The sequence below is a fragment of the Euprymna scolopes genome, chromosome 41 (assembly GCF_053919585.1).
Source record: "Euprymna scolopes isolate OS-2025 chromosome 41, ASM5391958v1, whole genome shotgun sequence".
Taxonomy (NCBI): domain Eukaryota; kingdom Metazoa; phylum Mollusca; class Cephalopoda; order Sepiida; family Sepiolidae; genus Euprymna; species Euprymna scolopes.
In genome coordinates, this window is record NC_136522.1 from 70,210,244 (window position 1) to 70,231,003 (window position 20,760).

Below are 20,760 nucleotides of genomic sequence, written 5' to 3' on the forward strand. Positions count from 1 at the left end.
TATTTTTACTACGACTGCTTAGAAATGCCATCCACTACAACTGTTATTATAATTATTTTATTTTTTTCATTATCATTAGGATGTCCATATTATCTTTAGTTCAGGCTACTTGGTATCCCTAGTTAGTGCTCTAGAGAACACTATTGATGAGTAATCTCTGATGATGACTTGTGTGGGAACTCCAAGTGAGTCCATAATAATAATTTCTTAACAAGAACAAAAACACATCATAAAAGCCGGACATATTTAGACCGATTTGTTTCTTAATCATTCCCGCGCTTTATCTCTTCCTGTTTTCATTTCCCGCCTTTTTTTTGTCATCCTCTCTACTGTGTTTCTCTCTCTCTCTCTCTCTCTCTCTCTCTCTCTCTGTCCCCACCCTCTCCTCTCTCTCTTTCTCTCTCTCTCTTTCTGCCCTCTCTCCTCTCTCTCTTTCTCTCTCTGCGTTTATTAGACACTTCTTCAATGTCAGTTTTTTTTTCTTTTACTTTGTGCCCCACTCTTCCGTTTACCTTTCCGTCCTATTCATGTGTAAACACTTACGAGAGTCATGAATCAGGGAGGGGGAGGGGAGCAATGAAGATAATCCCCCACTTCAAACATTGTCACCCACCGGTTTTTATCTATTCTTTCTTTTATCTCGTCTAATCCTACTACTCGTACTCTGTTGGTAATTTGTTGACAGATACCAACGTAATGCAGGTACCCGAGCCCACAGGTGTAAACGGAGTTACGTCCTTGACCGATGAACTAGCACCTACCCTCTCCAAACTCTCCAGCCGAATCTTGTTTTCCTTATATCTCGTAAATTGCCTCCACTGTACTTCGAGGGTCCTTCCAAACGTAATCAAAAAGTTAAAAAACTACGAAGATAGGAGTAATACCATTCAAAGGAGAGACTTTTTCTACTCCAGAATTTATTTTTCTACATAGTCACCACCATTCTCAATGCACTTTTCCCAGCGACGAACGATGGCTGTGCATGGGTATCCAAAGCATACTTTGTCACTCGAGGGCTGTTCCAAAAGTAAATCCTCCTATTTTTTCTTAACTCAAAAGTGCTGCAAAGACCAGAGTTTTACTATTAAAATGAGCAGCCTATTTTGTGCTCCATTATTTATTTTTTTTACATAGTCACCAGCATTCTGGAGCACAAAATAGGTCACTCATTTTAATGGTATCACTCCCGTCTTTGTAGCGCTTAAATTTCATCATTAACGGCGAATTAATATTTATCCTTTCTTTTTAGTCTCCAGCATGAAACAGTTAGAAACGCTTGAACCTGTGCGGTTTCCCAGACAGGGACAACTATCACCGACCTATGTCCCCTTCGGTGCAAGAAATTCGCCTGTCAGCAAACGGCCAAGCACTCGGAGTGGAAACCGCTTTGGACAACTCAGCATCAGTTCATTCTTCACACGACACACACCACACCCTCAAAGGGTACGCCATATGAAAGGTAAGGAGATACCCAGAGGAAGTCTAGCCTAATCAAGCTCCAGATGAAAGATGTGTGCATATATGTAGCCATAATGTTTATCGAAATAAAAATTAATATCTATAATATAAATCTCACCTGGCTGTTTAAATGTATGTATGTATGTATGTATGTATGTATGTATGTATGTCTCTCTTGTTTGGTGAGGAGGGCGGCTAGTCACCCTGAAGGATTAAAAACAAGACCTTTCAAAGGGCGAATGAACCCTTTTTCGGGGTCAACGGCTAACTAGCACCGTGTATATTTGTGTGTATGTATATATGTGTTGGGGTGGAGAGGGTTCCCATAAGCCGTGGTGAAGGCAACCTTTCTAGGAGAAGCAAATCTCTGATTTGAAAAACCATAAAGTGGGAGACCAGTACCCGCATTAACCTGGTCTGCAGTTTAATTTGTTGCTGGCTATCTTGCTCTTGCTTGTTGCTGGATCTCAACATTTTGAACAGAGAGAAAGAGAGAGAGAGTTAGCTATCGTACAAAGCTAAGACTCTGTAACATCTTTGTATAGATACTCCCTCAGGCATTTGGGCTCATGAAATTTAAGTGTTCGAGGGAGTGGCACTCGTCTGGCAAGACGTTGCAATCATCATCATGTATGTATGTATGTATGTATGTCTGCCTAAAATTTTCGACAGAGGCGACGGATTTTCACAAGATCGGTATCATATCGAAAAATTGGGCAAAAACATTAATTCCTTCACCCTCAACTGGGCACTTTTCTACAGGGAGGGGTCGCTTTTTTCGCCGATATTTTCGAAAGTCATCCCCTTTTTCGATTGTCTAGCCTTAATTTAAACATACGTTATTTCCGGATTGGTGATGGGCGCAACGGCAAAGACGTCAGTCTTTTTTCCACGTTTTTTGCCTCCTTCGCAGTACGGGTTCCAGCCTACCTTCCTATTACTACATTTTTATTTTTTGCTCAACACACACCTCCAAACACCTGGGCGATGCCGGGTACCCAGGCTAGTAATATATACAAGGTGCCTTCAATAAGTTTCCATACGTTTTTGTACAAGCATTTCAAATCGTCATAGACACTTGAAAATTCAGTATGTTATTGCTATACATCTTACATCTGACCATGTTTTATGATTTCACGTTCAAATTAACAGCTAAAGCAGAGATTGGAATACATCCTACTAAAACCTGATTATCACAGCTGGTGAATTTCAAAAATGCAATCTGGACTTGAGGACACTTTAGAAGAACGATAGGCAATAAAATTCTGTTTTAAACTAGGAAAAAAATGCCACAAAAACGTATGGAAGGCTTCAGACTGCTTTTGGACCATCTTGCAGAAATCGAGCCTCAGTTTTTTGAGTGACATAAGAGATTCAAGGAAGGCAGGGGGTCTGTGATGGATGACGAAGGGTGGAAGGAGGAGTAAGGAAGTTAGAATACCAGAGTTGATTGGCCAAATAAAGAATTTCATGGATAAGGACAATTGTGTGTCTATAGAAATAATAAACTCACAGTTTGATGTCAGTGTGGGAATTGTACACACAATAATTCGCGAAGAACTGAAGATGCGGAAGATTTGCGTAAAGTTTGTGCCAAGCTCAGAGAAGATCAGATTATTTGACCAAGATGTGCATCAAGACACTTCCTCACTCTCCCTATTGCCCAGACCTTTCTCCCTGTGACTTTTGGTTATTCCCTAAGCTCAAGTAAAACCATAGAGGCTGTCGCTATTTTTTTTTTTTTACACAGTGATCACCACTTATCAAGGCCCGGAAGACACTCAGGGATAAGGGTTATTGCAAGTACAGTACGTTAGTGTGGAGATTTGATGAAGTGTTTACTTAAGGGGGCGGTTCATTAGGAATTTGTTAACGTTGGACTTGAAGACATCCGTTGTAGTCCGGTGGGAAGCAGGCAGACGGAACAGAGTTCCACAGGCGTGCAGTTCTAAGAAAGAAGCTTTGTTCATGGAATCCGCGTTTTGATTTAGGCACAGATATAGAGTGGGGGAAATTTTTCACAGTGGATTCAGCTAGACGGGTGTTTTTCGTGAAAGATTGGCGAGGGGGGACCAGAGATTGGAGTTCAGACGAGCACCTGCCATGGAAATAACGATTAAACAAGGATAGGCTCGCAACGTCTCTTCTGTGGGAGAGAGGTTGCAGGGTAGAGAAAAGGGCATCCCCCACTAAGCCACGAAGTCTATTTTGTACTCTGTCAAGGCAGGATAGGCTGTTTTTAGCAGCTCCTGCCCAGATATGGCAACAGTATTCCATCCTTGGACGTACTTGGCTTTTATACAGATGGAGAATTGCATCAGTAGTGAGATATCTATGAGACAATTGATGAGATGAAAGAGATTGTGACAAGGGTCATTGATACGCTCACACAAAAGGACTTCCATGGGGCCTTCCAGAAGTTGTTGGAATAATACAAGTGCATTGCAGCCGGAGGAGATTACTTTGAAGGGACTAGAGTTTCATGTGTGAACTATCAATAAAAGTGGCTATACGAAAAAAAAAAGTCTGGGTGTAGAATTGATTGCCCGATAACAGAATGGATGACGTCTTCATGCAATTACGCCACAACAACAGAAAAATAGCAGGTGTTTACTAGGAAACTAATACTTATTAATTTTTAAACTGCAATCACTTTTTTTCCTATTTTCCCATAGTCTGAATATTTTTGTTTGATTGCTTGGTTTTATTTTGAATCCAGAATTGTGACATTTTCTGTAACTTTTATCAATTGATTTGATTTACTGACCACTATAAATTAATTGAATTTATTTCTTATGATTTTGTTCTTAGCTAAAATTGTGGCATTTTCCTGTGACATTTTTCCTATGATTTTTTGTTACTTTTTTCCCTTTACTTCATTTCTAGCAGTTATAAATTTATTGTGCCCTTTTACTGTTACTGTTTTCTTAGCTACAATTGAAATTTTTATGTGACTTTTTTCGGTGACTTTTTTTCCATATGACTTTTCCAGTTTCTTTATTAACTGTCATTATAGATTTTAAGACTTTTGGATTTTTTTTTCATGACTTTATTGCTGGTCACTATAAAATAAGTGTGCCTTTGCTTGTTATTTTTTAAAGCTACAATTGGCACTTTTTCTGTGACTTTTTTGTGACATTTTATTGCAATTTTCTACCTGTTATTAGTGGCTACTGTAAATTAACTGTGATTTTCTTTTCCACAATTTTTTCTAGCCAAAATAGAGACATTTTTTCTGTGATTTTATTATCGTTCATTATAAGTTAATTGTGCCTTTCTTTCGTTTTTGTATTATTTTTTCCTGTTACTTTTTTACCGGACACTATAAATTATGATTTATTTTTCTATGATTTTTCCCGAGTCAAAATTAATACATTTTGTGACATTTTTCCTCAGACTTTATTATTGGCTACTATTAATCAATTGTATCTTTTTTCTTGTTATCGAAATTGATATTTTGTGGCCTTTTTGTAATTTTCTTTTTACTGTTTTTGCTTCACCAATATTTCTATTGTTTTCAGGTCTGCTTGATGTTCCAATTTGTATGGTTATTGACCATGTAGAACCCCCATCAAGGCCGCGAACAAACTCTTCGCGATTGTGGTCAGGGTCATTATCTAGTTGCGACCGTTTTAAAAGTCTCAGAAATTTCTACCAAGAGAAAGTTTTACCAAAGCATGGACCACGTAAGTTACTTTATTTACTAATACCTGTGATCTATTCACATAATTATGATTTTATATTACATTTATATCAAATTTTCCATAAAATTTAGCACATTTTTATAGTAGCTTATATTTTCGATGAAATTTTGAAAAAAGGTTTCCATAGTAGCTTATATTGTCGATAAAATTTCACAAATATTTTTCATAGTATCTTATATTTTCGATGAAATTTCACAAAGAAAATTTTCATCGGTTATATTTTCGATGGAATTTCACAAAAACGTTTCCATAGTACCTTATATTTTCGACAAAATTTTCCAACTATTTTTATAGTAGCTCATATTTTCGATGAAATTTCACTAAAATTTTTATACAAGCTTATATTTTCGATGAAATTGTATAGTATGAGATTTGGTAGTCTTATTCTTGAGTTTAGATGTACAATCTTACTACTTATAGATATCTACTTATTGGTATATATATATATATATATATATATATATATATATATATATATATATATATATATATATATATATATATATATATAGGCACTGAAACCCGTTCGTGTATTCGAATTCTATTTTTATCATCTCAGAACGGTTTTTTTTTTAAATATATTCACCGCACAAGATTTAATCACAAATCATTCTTCGTAACTGAATTTAAAACTCGGAAAACTCCTGCATTTCTGTTTCGCTTCGGAACATTTACAGAGGATTACATCACAGTCTGGACTTACGCAATGGGGTTTGATTTCTTTTTTCTTTTCCTATTTTTTCACCCTTTTAACAAACTTTATGCAAGCATTACTCTATACAAACTGTATTTTACACTCTATGACCAACATCATGGAGTGAATCTTTAGCGCCATTCTCTTTATAATCTGCTAATTTCTTTCCTCTGATAAGAAGAACCTTACATTCTTTGAAACTCCGCGGAATAAGGATATGTCACCACCCTTCTTTATTGGAGGTATTCTGTCAAAAAATAAATTTTTGCATGTAAATCTCCGGTTTGCAGTCTTTGTTTATATTTATGATATTAAGCTCTATTCTTTACTGTACTATCGAGTTTTTTTTTTCTGGTTGAGATAAATATAAACATTAATCCTATAATTGGATTGAAGCTTACAATCTAACCTGTAAACTCCCCCACCGTTTAGTTGTTTGAGTTTATATATATATATTTAAGTTTTTTTCTAAATAGTAATCTACGTAAATGCATGTTTCAAGGTATTTATCTCTCTTCAGCATAGCTTCACTGTGTCTAGGAATCGAACTCTGGACCATGTGCATCACAGTCTGGCGCGTTAACCGTTACGCCATGAACTCTTAGATTATTTTTCTGTTTATTTTTTATTGTTTATAAACTTAGATTTATTATTGATTTTTTTAAACGATAAATACGGTTAAGTAGCGTTTTCGCCTCAAAGGTCGTTTTATTTACTTAGAAAATCGTCCATATTTATTCGGACGTATAAATAGTATTCTTATTTATTTCTTATTTTTTAGATTACTGTTTTAAAAAAATGAAAAAATAAAAAATAAAATGGGCGATTTTCTAAGTAAATAAAATGACCTTCAAGGCGAAAGCGCTACTTAACCGTATTTATCGTTAAAAAAAGCAACAATCTCTCTCTCTCTCTCTCTCTCTCTCTCTCTCTCTCTCTCATATATATATATATATATATATATATATATATATATATATATATATATATATATATATATATATAAATTAGACCAGCTGGCCGCCTTACGTTGATATTTTAATTTATGCAGATTGCATATGTATTAATGATAGAATCAATCCTCTATTGAGTATTATATATTACGAGGAATAATTTTCCCAGTGGACTTATGGTATTATTACCATACATTAACAGGGGTACTAATTAGAGGTCACCATTTCGGTAGGCTCCAACTTCGGGGCGCCTCCGATAACAGGGAGAACTGGAGCGCTGAAATAGAAAGAAATACTGGTAAAAGAAGACATTGTCTTCTTATAAAAATGAGGACGTGTAACGCGACTTTGTTATGAATTCATGAGGTTTTATATATCCAATATATATGTGTGTTTTCCCGAAACTCGGGTTACAAAGAAAGACAGTGCATTTTGTAAAGTCTGTATTAATGTTCAATGCTCCTCTTGGCTACCTAACGGGAGCTGAGGAGTGAGGCGTGTGTTCTGTCTCTAGTCGCCGTGGAAGTAAGGACGTTTCCTTCACTCGAATGTCCCACGTAAACCGTTCTCGCTTTTCATTGGCTGGGACCTCTGATGACGTATAAGAAGAAAGGAAGGAAAAGAGAAAAGAGTAGGGAGAAAGAGAGAACTAAGGTGAGAATACAGCCTAGTCTCGTAGTAGTAGCAGCTCGCTACAAGAGTCCCCCTCCAATTAACGGAGTTAAGTAACTTATACCCAATTATTAAATCTGTTCTCTGTTTAAAAATAAAAGTATTCGTTTTTCTTCTTCCATGTCACCTTCCTTCCTGCTCTAGACTTATATGTGTCAGTAGCAATTCCATCTTCGACTTTGTCGGTATCGTCTGTCCTAATAATCTTATCACTAGTATTAACTTTATCTGTCTGTGACTTCTCCGTCTGTCTAATTTTATTACTAATAGTTGGTTCTATATACGGTTTTAATCTATCTATCGATACGTGTGTGTGAGTACCGTTGTTCATGTCGATCTGGAAATGCTTGTCTGATCGAGTCAAGACTTTATAAGGTGCTTCTAACGGTTTTCTAACTCGATCGACCCTGAGCCATACTTTTTCACAGGACCATAAGGTTTTTGGTATGAAAGTTTTTGAATTGTCGTGGATATGTCCTTTTCCATTGTCGAGTACATCAATTTGGGACATCCATTCACACAAATTACGTATGTACTTATTATTAACTGGATTCTCTCCTGCTCTCCGTTTGTGTATTAACTGCTGAGGAATCAATATCAGAGCTCCAGTAACAGATGTAAAAGGGGGAAAAACCTGATTCGTTAGGGGTGCTACGTATACCAAGTAGAATCACCGGTATGGCTTTTATCCATGATTCTTTGCGAGCTATTATAGCTGCTTTAAGAGTACGGTGTGCTCTTTCGATCATGCCGTTACTTTGAGGGTGATACGAAGTTGTCCTCAATCGGTAAAAACCTACTACCTTGGCTAATTCCTGGAACAACTCGCTCTCAAACTGACTACCTCTGTCAGTTACCACATGCAGTGGGACTCCAAATCTGGATATCCATGCATTGATAAATGCCTCTGCTACCGACTGTGCAGTTATTTCAGTCATAGGCTGTACTTCAATCCAGCGAGTTGCACGGTCGATGCAGGTAAGCAAGTATTTGTAAGGGCTTAGGTAAGGGTCAGACTCATTGCGCGTTAAGGGCAAGGGACCAACAATATCAACATGTACGTCTGGAAACGTGCAGATGGTAACTCGAATTCTTGGACCACAGACTTTGTGTGTCTGTGAACTTTTGCTTGCTGACACTCTACGCATTCTGCGCAGAATTGCTTAATTGTTCTATCTAAGCTGGGCCAAAAGTATCTGGACTTAACCAGTTTAATAGACGCCCCCGTACCAGGATGCGCTAAGCTATGTAAACTGTTTAAAATAGCCTGACGAAGTTCTTTTGGGATAAACGGTCTGGGGTACTTCGTCGAAATATTGCACATGACTGAGCCGATTTCCTTTGACACACAATATTCTTTTAAATCAGTGTATGACTTTATCTCGTCATCACCTGTTTGTGCCTCTGCTATTTCAGCCAAATCGCATGCATCTATCTGCACAGCTAATGCAGGCCGAGACATACAGTCTGCAACTATATTCTCAGCTCCTTTAATATACTCCACGTCAGCAATATATTCGGCAAGTACTGACAAGTGTCGTTGTTGTCGATCTGTCTTTGCCAGTGTGACTGTAATATGCTCCGCACAGAGGCTTATGAGCAGTGAATAATGTCACGTGGCGACCTTCTATGAGGTGGCGGAAATGTATCACTGAAAAATAAGCTGCCAGTAGCTCTCTGTCAAACGTGGAATACTTAGTTTGGGCTTGGAAAATTTTTTGGAAAAGAAACCTATAGGTACTGGTTTCTTATCTACCAACTGGTGCAATGCAGTACCCGCGGCAAATTGGCTAGCATCCGTAATTAGGTGGTACTCCGTAGTTGAAGACTGTGGATGAGCTAACGCTGTTAATTCAGACAACTTGCTTACTATTGCTTTGAAAGCGTGAGTTTCTTCCTCATTAAGCTCGGTCTTTGCTTCCGGATCCAACCTCATCCGTTCAATTAACGGTAAAACTACGGATGCATAATTAGGGACTAACTTACGGTAAAAACCGGTCATCCCCAGAAATCTGCGTAAGCTTTTTGAGTCCTTAGAGACTGGAAAATTTTCCAACTCTTTAATTTTCCTTGAAGTAGGCAATAAACCTTTGTTTACGTGGGAGCCTAAAAAGTCTAACTCTGGTACTCCAAATACACACTTATCTAAGGAAATCTTTAAATTGTTATCGCTAAGGATTCTAAATACCCTATCTAAGTCTTCCTTGTGTTGTTGTTTACTATCGCTAAAGACTAATATGTCATCTAGGTATATAAATACGCAGTCTAACTTTAAAAATATCTTGTCCATAAAACGCTGAAATGTAGCCGCAGCATTCTTTAAACCAAATGGCATGTAATTAAACTCAAACAAGCCAAAAGGTGTCACGACTGCTGTTTTAGGCACATCGTCAGGGTGTACCTTAATTTGATGATACGCTGAGGTTAAATCTATTTTAGAAAAATACTGTTTGCTAGCTAACTGCGTGCAGAACGAATTTATATTTGGTATCGGATAGCGGTCTGTTTTCGTAATGCTATTTAGTGCACGGAAATCACCGCAAGCTCAATACGAACCATCCGCCTTCTTTACTAAATGCAACGGGGTTGCCCACTCGCTACTGGAAGGCTGGATAATTCCAGTATTTAATAACTTTTTAAATTCCGCCTGCGCTGCGTCTAATTTAGGTCCGGAAAGTTGTCTGGCTTTAGCAAAGACTGGTACCCGGCTGCCTGTATCAATCCTGTGATACACTCCACCATAGTCTTTGTTTGTGTCGCTATGTGGTGAAAGTACATTATCATATTTACTTATTACCTCGGTAATATAATCCGCTAGGTCGATTTTATTAATTATTACTGCATCGGTTCCTGTTACTGCATTCACTGTAATCTCACGCTCCGTTACGTTATCACGGATGGATCGAATTTTGCAATCCACTATGATGTGAAATTTGTTCAAGAAATCGAATCCTAGCAAAGGGTTAGTGACATCTGCGATCACAAAACTCCATTGGAAAGCTCTTCTCAAACATGGAATTTTTATTTCTAAGTTCGTTTGACCATAGCATTTTATACTCTCCCCGTTAGCGGTTGAGATATGCACAGGGGTTGGCTCCAGGGTAACTCCATTTACTACGGAACGTGGCAAAATGGAAACACTGGCCCCTGTATCTATAATAAAATTAACTTTAGCTGCTCCTATCTTGGCAGAGACTTGTAATAACGGCGGGACCACTGGAGCAAACGCAGTCCGCCTGTCTAGTTTTCAGAGTCACTTGGGGGGGGGGCGAATTAGGTAGCATTTGTATACTGCTCTTCTTCTTTGGCCACTTACACCAGGGCTTACATGTGCGAGCCTCTTCTGCAAAATAAATATGTGCTCTACACATCTTCGGGCGCTGTTTCCGTCGATATGGACGTAAACCGGCCAGGATGTTTTCAAAAGCGTGTCTGGTGGTACTAAACGGCATCAAATTGTCGGACAGTCGACCCAATTCCGTTAACGGCATCTCGGTGTGGGCTGCTACCACTGGTGCTATTTGCTTCGGAAGCGCACGTATAAACTTGTGGCGCACTATCTCTTCGCTCGCTCCTATCCTATTCGCGACCGTCACCATCTCCTGGAGGTATAACGATGGACGACCAGATAATGTAGTGGTCCTCATCAACTTCTCCAGGAGTTTGGGTCTGGTCTTTTCATAGGCAGATAACACCGACGCCTTTAATTTAGCGTAATTAAGTGACTGTAAGATTCCTGGGGGAATATTTGTCACTACGTCCGGTGGCAACGCGCTAATGACTGTGTAAAACTTTGTATCGTCGGTCGTCACCTGTCGGAGATGGAACTGCGCTTCTAATATAGAAAACCAACCGTTTACACTAGTCTCCATGAATTGTGGAGGTTTAATACTAACTTGCTGTGCGTTCATTATTATTATTATTATTATTATTATTATTATTATTATTATTATTATTATTATTGTTATTAGCTAATATAATTTCTTCTTTTTTATTTACTTGTAATGGCGACTAAAGGAAATTGCTGGGGAAAAGGGGAAAAGGTGTGATAGAAAGAAGAGAGAGAGAGAGAGAGAGAGAGAGAGAGAGAGAGAGAAAAACGTACTCACTAGAGGTTAAATTCAGCCGGTACTGGGATTGATTATTATTAGTTTTTTTGTTATATATATATATATATATATATATATATATATATATATATATATATATATATATATATATAGTAAATCTTCTTCGGGGGGGGGGGAGAGTTCGTCTGGTGAAATTTACCACTTGTGTTCCAAAGATGGCGTATGTTGTCACGCAGGTGCGTTTCAAAGAAAGTTTTTGTATGTGTGTGTGTGTGTGTGTGTGTGTGTGTGTATGCATGTATGTGTGTGTGTGTGTGTGTGTGTGTGTGTGTGTGTGTGTGTGATCACGCCGTTTGTGAATCTGTTTTAACTGCTCGGGTCGCTTTCGTCGGAGAATAGTTTTTAGACCTGGTTCTAATTTAGCAATTTATCTGATGAAAACCACGGAAAATGACTTTTTTTTTTCTTTAGTGTAAAACCGTTTCACAAAAATAGCAATACATATATATATATATATATATATATATATATATATATATATATATATATATATATATATATATATATATATATATATATATGACTGGCATTTCTTAGGAAGCGGATTCATATATACCTAATTTTTGTATAGTTTTACTGTTGTCCTCGAAAGTTCGTTTTTTTTTCATTTCTTTTTTCACTCCGTCCCGTTCTCCTGGGATTTTCTTGAAGATTGCGTGTATCTACGCGCACGGGGTTCACCATATTATGGTATTATTACCATACATTAACAGGGGTACTAATTAGAGGTCACCATTTCGGTAGGCTCCCACTTCGGGGCGCCTCCGATAACAGGGAGAACTTTAGCGCTGAAATAGAAAGAAATACTGGTAAAAGAAGACATTGTCTGCTTATAAAAATAAGGACGTGTAACGCGACTTTGTTATGAATTCATGAGGTTTTATATATCCAATATATATGTGTGTTTTCCCGAAACTTGGGTTACAAAGAAAGACAGTGCATTTTGTAAAGTCTGTATTAATGTTCAATGCTCCTCTTGGCTACCTAACGGGAGCTGAGGAGTGAGGCGTGTGTTCTGTCTCTAGTCGCCGTGGAAGTAAGGACGTTCCCTTCATTCGAATGTCCCACGTAAACCGTTCTCGCTTTTCATTGGCTGGAACCTCTGATGACGTATAAGAAGAAAGGAAGGAAAAGAGAAAAGAGTAGGGAGAAAGAGAGAACTAAGGTGAGAATACAGCCTAGTCTCGTAGTAGTAGCAGCTCGCTACAGACTAATTTACAATGAATAAATAAATAAATAAAATAAAAAACCAAAACATTATAATGATTTCCTCCAGCAAAAAATATTCTTTAATGAATTAAAAAATACAAAACAAGTGTTAGTAAATAATCAATTCCCAAACTCTCTTGTAGATAAAGAAATAAAACTATCCATTAGTAATTTGAATCAAATTAGTAATATTCAAGAAAATTATCAACCTGTTAATATATATTACCGTAACCAGTCACACAAAAGCTCAAAAATCGATTAGAGTATTCTTAAAAATATAATCCGTAGATATGTGGCTCCCAAAAAAAAAAAAAAAAATAAAATTTATTATAGATTATAAAAAAATACAGACAACAAGCCTTCTAATGAAAAACAACATTTCGCAAACAAATCACCTGTTGGAAAGGACCAATGTAGTTTACAAATTTAGCTGCCCAATAGGAGAGTGTATCTCCAATATTAGTAGCTACATTGGTTCAACAACTAACACATTGTCGCGAAGATTGACTCTCCACCTCTCTGACTCTAGCTCCATATCACAACATTTGAAGGAACATGGCTGCCAACATTCGGAATTTCGAAGAATTATGTTAGAAAATACAAGAGTATTGCAGAAGTGAGAGAAATGTAAATAGGCTAAGAATACTCGAAGCATTGTACATTAAAACAAAGAAGCCTCAAATAAATAATATTAATTATGAGTGCAGCCGGAACGTTTTGAAATGTTTGGGATAAATGTTTGATAATGTATATATGTGTTTGTATATATAAATGTGTTTAATATATATATATAAAAAAAAGAAAGTCCGCCCACCTAACTTGTAACAAGCTACCACGTGACTAGGAAAAAAATATATAAGTAAATTAAAAAACAATCTACATTTATTTCTACAATATGCCTGAGGATGATAGAAGTACTTCTGTCGAAAGCGCTCGCGATTATGGATCCAACATATATAATTTCGAGAAAAACACAAAAAGGACTATTCGGAGATTGGAGAAGATAAAAAGGAAAATTGTAAAACAGAATAATTCCGTGCTATTCAATAATATTTGTCTAAATGAGAAAATGCTGCCTAAATATACGCAATATATATATATATATATATATATATATATATATATATATATATATATATATATATATATATATATATATATATATATATATATATATATATATACACTCAAGATAAGAACAGTAGCCTGAACAATCCAACTAATATGAATTATCAATCCTCATCTTAAAATTAACACTGAAAAAAAAAGTTACAAAAGGTTAGGAAAGGTGGATTTCAATGAAGAGGGTGTGTTAGAGGGGAACACCTTGCCTAAGGGTGTCCAATGAGTATATTAGTACAAAGTACTGTTCCTCATCAGGTGCAGAGTGTAATCAGGTGCAAAACACAAACTAATTGCAAGGCGGGTTCGACACTCGAAATATTTATTAGGACGAACGACGTTATGAGGATTGATAAAGATTAAATTGAACAATAGTTACCAGGCGGCGAAAGGTGATCGACACGATCGACACATCACGTCTTTAATGAGTTTATACCGAGAATACCGTTAAAGAGATAATGCCACACTTCATTTCCTACAAAACTTTCTAGCGTTGCTTAGGGTTAAAGCAATTGTACCTGCATGCGATCATGGTTAAGTGATATTGGAACCACTTGAGGTTACTTGTCTATGTCTATATATAAAAAGTAAACTTGTCTGTCTGGCTGTGGACGGAACGATCTCTACCAAACTATCTGGTCGATTTTTGGTCTCCAGACTTGAAACTTGCTATATAGGGAATTCAGACCTGTGGAGCAAATTCGATTTAGTTTTTACCCAATAGAAATAGATGCTAAGTGGACAAAATTGAAAAAAAAAAATCGGAATTTGGCAGGCGTAAGTCAACTAAACGTGTCACTTCTACGCATGCCCAAATATACATTTATATCGAGAATATCGTTAAGGAGATAAATCTAATTAATTAAATTAAATTAATTAAAATACCATATTTAAGCGTATTTAACGCCTGGGGAACGACGGATGGCCTGCTTATATATATATATATATATATATATATATATATATATATATATATATATGTCTATAAAAGTAAACGTGTCTGCCTGTCTGTGTGCCTGTATACATTTACCTACGCAATAACTCTGTCAATTTTAAGTCTACAGATTCGAAATTGGATATAGTGGGTACTGAGATTTGAGAAAATCTTTGTGATCCGTTGTCGGCCCGAAATTTGGCTGTTAAGGGGTCAAAGTTCAACGATTTAATCTTTGAGAACTCTATCAAACTCCTCCGCCAATTTTGGGTCTAAACACTTGAAATTTTAGATATAGGTTCCTTGGACATGGATCTAAATTAATAACTTTATTTGAGCACAAAACAATGAATGTTAACGGGTCATAATAGGGGTCAAAGTTAAAAAAATTGACTGCTTTTTTTTTTGATCAACATACACCTCCAAACACCCGGGCAACGCCGGGCTTAAATGCTAATATATATATATATATATATATATATATATATATATATATATATATATATATATATATATATATATTTCATAATTTTATGGAGAGTACAAAATTGAATTATTGCAACCATGACAGGGAGACCCGTTTTAATGTTCATGATTTAAAGTATGAAATGAGAAAAAAAGGAAAACAATTTAATAGGGGGGGGCAGCTGACCGGTTTCACCCTTACTTTTCATGAGCTGAATCGAGGGATTTACTACTCTCTCTCTCTCTCTCTCTCTCTCTCTCTCTCTCTCTATATATATATATATATATATATATATATATATATATATATATATATATATATATATATATATAAATTTGAATATTGATAAATATTTTATTTATTATTTGCATATGTTGTTGTTTATTGTTGAGTTAGAAAGGGTGTCAGTCGCTGGATTGAACTTATTTCCCCCCTATTATTTGCATATATTTATGTAGTGAAAATTGTTTGAATAAAATTAATTCATTAATTAGTTAGTAGATGGAATTAATAATTTTATAATTTACATAAAAATTAATAATTTTATTATATCATAATTAGGATCATTTAATTCAGTTTTTAGCTGCAATATTTTAAGTCTAAAAAATTCTTATTTTTTACTTTACTAGAATATCTTGTTCTTTATTTTCCAGGTTGAATTTCTTGTCCTTTACTTTTCCAGGTTTAATAAAATCTTAAGAATATTACTTTTCATGCGCGCATTTTTCCATATAATCCATGATTTTTCCAGGCATTGCTATTGTATTAATATATAAATTTATAATATTTATTAATGATTGTCAAAAAAATTAGCTCTCACACATTTATGCAATATTTATCATTCAATCACAGTAGTTCCGAGCCTGCGATTCATGAATTCGTGATCTGTATAAAGCGTAAACTAACAAAAAAGAAGGTGGCACTCGGTGTCTTTTTAGACATTGTTGGAGCTTTTGACAACATACCCTTCAGTAGTATGTTCAAATTGCTACGAGAACTCAATGTGCCACCAGTACTCATCCGATGGATTGAGTATATGGTGAGGCACAGAACAGTTCAAGTAGAACTATTGAGGACAACTGTTAAAAGGGAAGTAGTTAAATGAACCCCCAAAGTGGGATTTTATCACCTTTACTATGGAACTGTATGCTGAATCCTATTTTAAAGTTCGGTTTTTAAAATATAAAAAAATGATACACGGAATTGAACCCAAAATCTTTCCACCACCCCCAGTACTCTAACCGTTACGCTAACATGTCATATTGGCAAAATCGCAGTAAAAAATATTTATATACAAAAAAAAAGTTATGCAAAATAAAAAAAGCGTTAGTCACTTATGTACTTACTCTCCTGTTTGTGAACCCACATATTTTGTTGTAACTTTTTTTCTACTGAACCAATTTTCGAAATTTATTTTTCAAAATGTAGCCAATGAGGTGTTCTATCCAACTATATAACCTGTTTGAAATTTGGTTGCGAACGGAATTAGTGGTGGGGGTTTGAATGTGTCTCGATTCATTCAATTTCGGACTTAAGCATATATTCAACCACTACCGTGGTTGAATGATATATATATATATATATATATATATATATATATATATATATATATATATATATATATATATATATATATATATATATATGAGGTTGAGGATATGCGTTGCATGGAGAGAAATTATATAAAAATGATAGAATACATGTTTAATGCACATGCTATACACAGGCTTAGTTCTGATGACTTCAGAGGAAGATTAAATCTGAACAGTATAGGAAGATGTGGGCAGAACAGGAGACTTAGATGGTATGGCCACATTAATCTATTTCGAATAAGGATTATTTGATCGATTTGTTCCAACAATGTAATATTTTTCTCCGTTATTGTTTTTACCAAACATTTCAGTTGCTCAAATGGAATCGTGGCGTACAGAACTGCAAAACTTCACGAATCAGCTGGGCATCAATCTAAGCCACACAGTGCCATCAGGACGTCCCCAAAATTGTCCAACCGAGGAAAGACCTCGCACAGGAGCAAACATGTATTCATCGGAGACAGGTCGTCTCATCCCGCCACCGTCGAGGGCGATGTCAAGACACGGGCCGAGGTTATCGCTTAAAGAAAGACTTTTTAACCAAATGACAGACCACTCGTATCAAACAGAAATGGAACATAAGGTAACGGGGGGGAAAAAAAAAACGGTTTGTTTTTTTTCGGCAGATTTGCCGTTTAGTTGTACAAATATCCTCGAACCAGGTAATAAAGAGGACACGTAAAGGTCGACACCGGTACGTATCAGAAGTTTTTTTTTTTCATTTTTACATGTTTCAGAACTTTTAAATGGGTAAAATATAATCACATACTTATTGAAAAATTAAAATTTAATTTAAATTAACCACGTTGTTTAATAAATAATGCAAGATGAAGTTTTAAAGGGATTAAATATGTTTTATTTTATAATTTAACATTAAAAACATTGAACAATAAAAATAACATTTTGGATACTTATGTAGTTTTTTGTACTGTGCTAAAATAATATTATTTTGAAAGCCATTCTTAACATGGGGAGGGTGTTTTGTAACTGTTCTGTGCTTCCAACTTATAATTAAAAAAAAAAGATTGCGAAACTTTAATTTAACCTGAAAAATATTTAAAAATAGCGTGGTAACAAAAATGCATAAGCACCAAATTTTAGTTTAATTTTACAGTAGATATTGTTCTCGCCTGCATACGATGGCAGATGGTATCGCACTATTTTTATATGTTTTTTTTTTGTACTATTTTTATATAGTTTTTTGGTATTATTTTTATATAATTTTTTGGTATTATTTTTATATAATTTTTTGGTATTATTTTTATATAGTTTTTTGGTATTATTTTTATATAGTTTTTTGGTATTATTTTATATAGTTTTTGGTATTATTTTTATATAGTTTTTGGTATTATTTTTATATAGTTTTTTGTACTATTTTTATATAGTTTTTTGGTATTATTTTTATATAATTTTTTGGTATTATTTTTATATAATTTTTTGGTATTATTTTTATATAGTTTTTTGGTATTATTTTTATATAGTTTTTTGGTATTATTTTATATAGTTTTTTGGTATTATTTTTATATAGTTTTTGGTATTATTTTTATATAGTTTTTTGTACTATTTTTATATAGTTTTTTGGTATTATTTTTATATAATTTTTTGGTATTATTTTTATATAATTTTTTGGTATTATTTTTATATAGTTTTTTGGTATTATTTTTATATAGTTTTTTGGTATTATTTTTATATAGTTTTTGGTATTATTTTTATATAGTTTTTTTGTACTATTTTTATATAGTTTTTTGGTATTATTTTTATATGTTTTTTTGTACTATTTTTATATAGTTTTTTGGTATTATTTTTATATAATCTTTTGGTATTATTTTTATATAGTTTTTTGGTATTATTTTTATATAGTTTTTTGGTATTATTTTATATAGTTTTTTGGTATTATTTTTATATAGTTTTTGGTATTATTTTTATATAGTTTTTTTGTACTATTTTTATATAGTTTTTTGGTATTACTTTTATATGTTTTTTTGTACTATTTTTATATAGTTTTTTGGTATTATTTTTATATAGTTTTTTGGTATTATTTTTATATAGTTTTTTGGTATTATTTTTATATAGTTTTTTGTACTATTTTTATATAGTTTTTTGGTATTATTTTTATATAGTTTTTGGTATTATTTTTATATAGTTTTTTGGTATTATTTTTATATAGTTTTTTGGTATTATTTTTATATAGTTTTTTGGTATTATTTTTATATAGTTTTTTGGTATTATTTTTATATAATTTTTTTCTTCTTTTCTTTCTAGTTTAAATTAAAGTTTCACGATACTTTTTTTTAATTGTAAGGTGCAAGCACAGAATAGTTACAAAACATCCTACCGATTTAAAGTTTGTGAAACTTGTAAAAAAAAAAAAAGCTCCTGATAGGTACCGGTGTCGACCTTTACGTGTCCCTTTTAGTGATTACCTGGTTCGAGGATATTTGTACAACTAAACAGCAAATCTGCCCTTTTTTCTTCTAATCATGTCTTTACATAATATGAGAAGAAATAAAATCAAATTAGTAGGAAGAATAACTCTTAATTTTAACTGAAGAATATCAACAGTTGTCTCCCTTACAACTATAATTTTATTTCTTTTTCTGTACAAGTTTAAAAAATGGACGAATAAAAAAAACAAAAAAACAAACTAAACTGACTTCATTGCGACCTGGACAACGCTGGGTAACACAGTTAGTATATATATCCGGGTCTATGCTATATCGGGGTTACACTATATATATATATATATATATATATATATATATATATATATATATATATATATATATATATATATATATATATATAATAAAATTATTGGATAATTTACCTTTCACTTGACTATCCATTCACGTGAAATAACTTTTTCTTCACCATATTCCCTCTGCTTCACTTTTTGTTATCAAGTAAGATCTTTGACTCACTTGCAGTTTCATCAAATACTTTTGTATACAAAATCCGATCCCCCATTTTGCTAATTCCTACCCTCTGATGAGAAGGAAAGTATTTCTTCGAAACTCCGCGGATCAAGGACTATCCACTTATCTAGCGTTTCCTTTCCAGATTAAATATGTTTTTAACTCATTTCAAAGTGTTTTTTAACATGTTTTATTAACTATTTGCTCTTATATATATATATATATATATATATATATATATATATATATATATATATAATATACATATATATATATCTATATATATCTCTTATATATATATATCTTATATATATATATATATATATATATATATATATATATATATATATATAATGGTAGTGTCTATAGGCATTAAAATAATGGCTAATATTTGAAAAATATTACAGTTATAAAGCTAACCCACAAAATAGAGTGTGACTTTGTAACTGAGTTCAAATCTGATCAGCTGTAATTATAACTTCCTACACTAATGATTGCGTAAGCATGAACCACTACTGCTTGTAGATATAAAAGTAATGGTTTAAGTAGCGTATATTAGTGATCAGTTGAGAAAAGTTTTGGCGCATTTTTTTTCACGTGTTATATATATATTTTTTATATGTTATCGATTTATATATATTTTTTTTTCACATGTTATCGATTTATATATTTGTTGTTTTTTTTCATTTTTTATATTTGTTTTTTTTAAAAACGTTGTTCATCATTTTAATTCACCAGAATAATCATGAATATTACATACATATGTCTTTTTCATTTAAAAAAGGTATTATCCATGTTGTGCCAAATTTTAAACACAGACGACGTAAACGCTGTCCAGGGCTGGCTGGTGTGTGCCGGGGATAAAGGTGATTATTTCAAGAAATTCTTCAAAGAATGTGGATTCGCATTCT

The 20,760-nt window shown here is 33.9% G+C and overlaps 1 protein-coding gene across 2 annotated transcripts in view; it reads left to right on the forward strand.

The window, feature by feature from the left end:
* The window catches only part of LOC145266608 (protein TBATA-like), an 89,737-nt gene that overhangs the window by 48,049 nt on the left and 20,928 nt on the right, over nt 1-20,760 (forward strand). For both annotated transcript variants that reach the window (XM_080122505.1, XM_080122504.1), the window contains exons 2-5: nt 1,250-1,459; nt 4,980-5,144; nt 17,246-17,517; nt 20,634-20,715. In XM_080122505.1, the coding sequence (XP_079978631.1) occupies nt 1,258-1,459; nt 4,980-5,144; nt 17,246-17,517; nt 20,634-20,715 (721 nt within the window). In that variant the 5' untranslated portion in view covers nt 1,250-1,257. The remainder of the gene's footprint in view (nt 1-1,249; nt 1,460-4,979; nt 5,145-17,245; nt 17,518-20,633; nt 20,716-20,760) is intronic.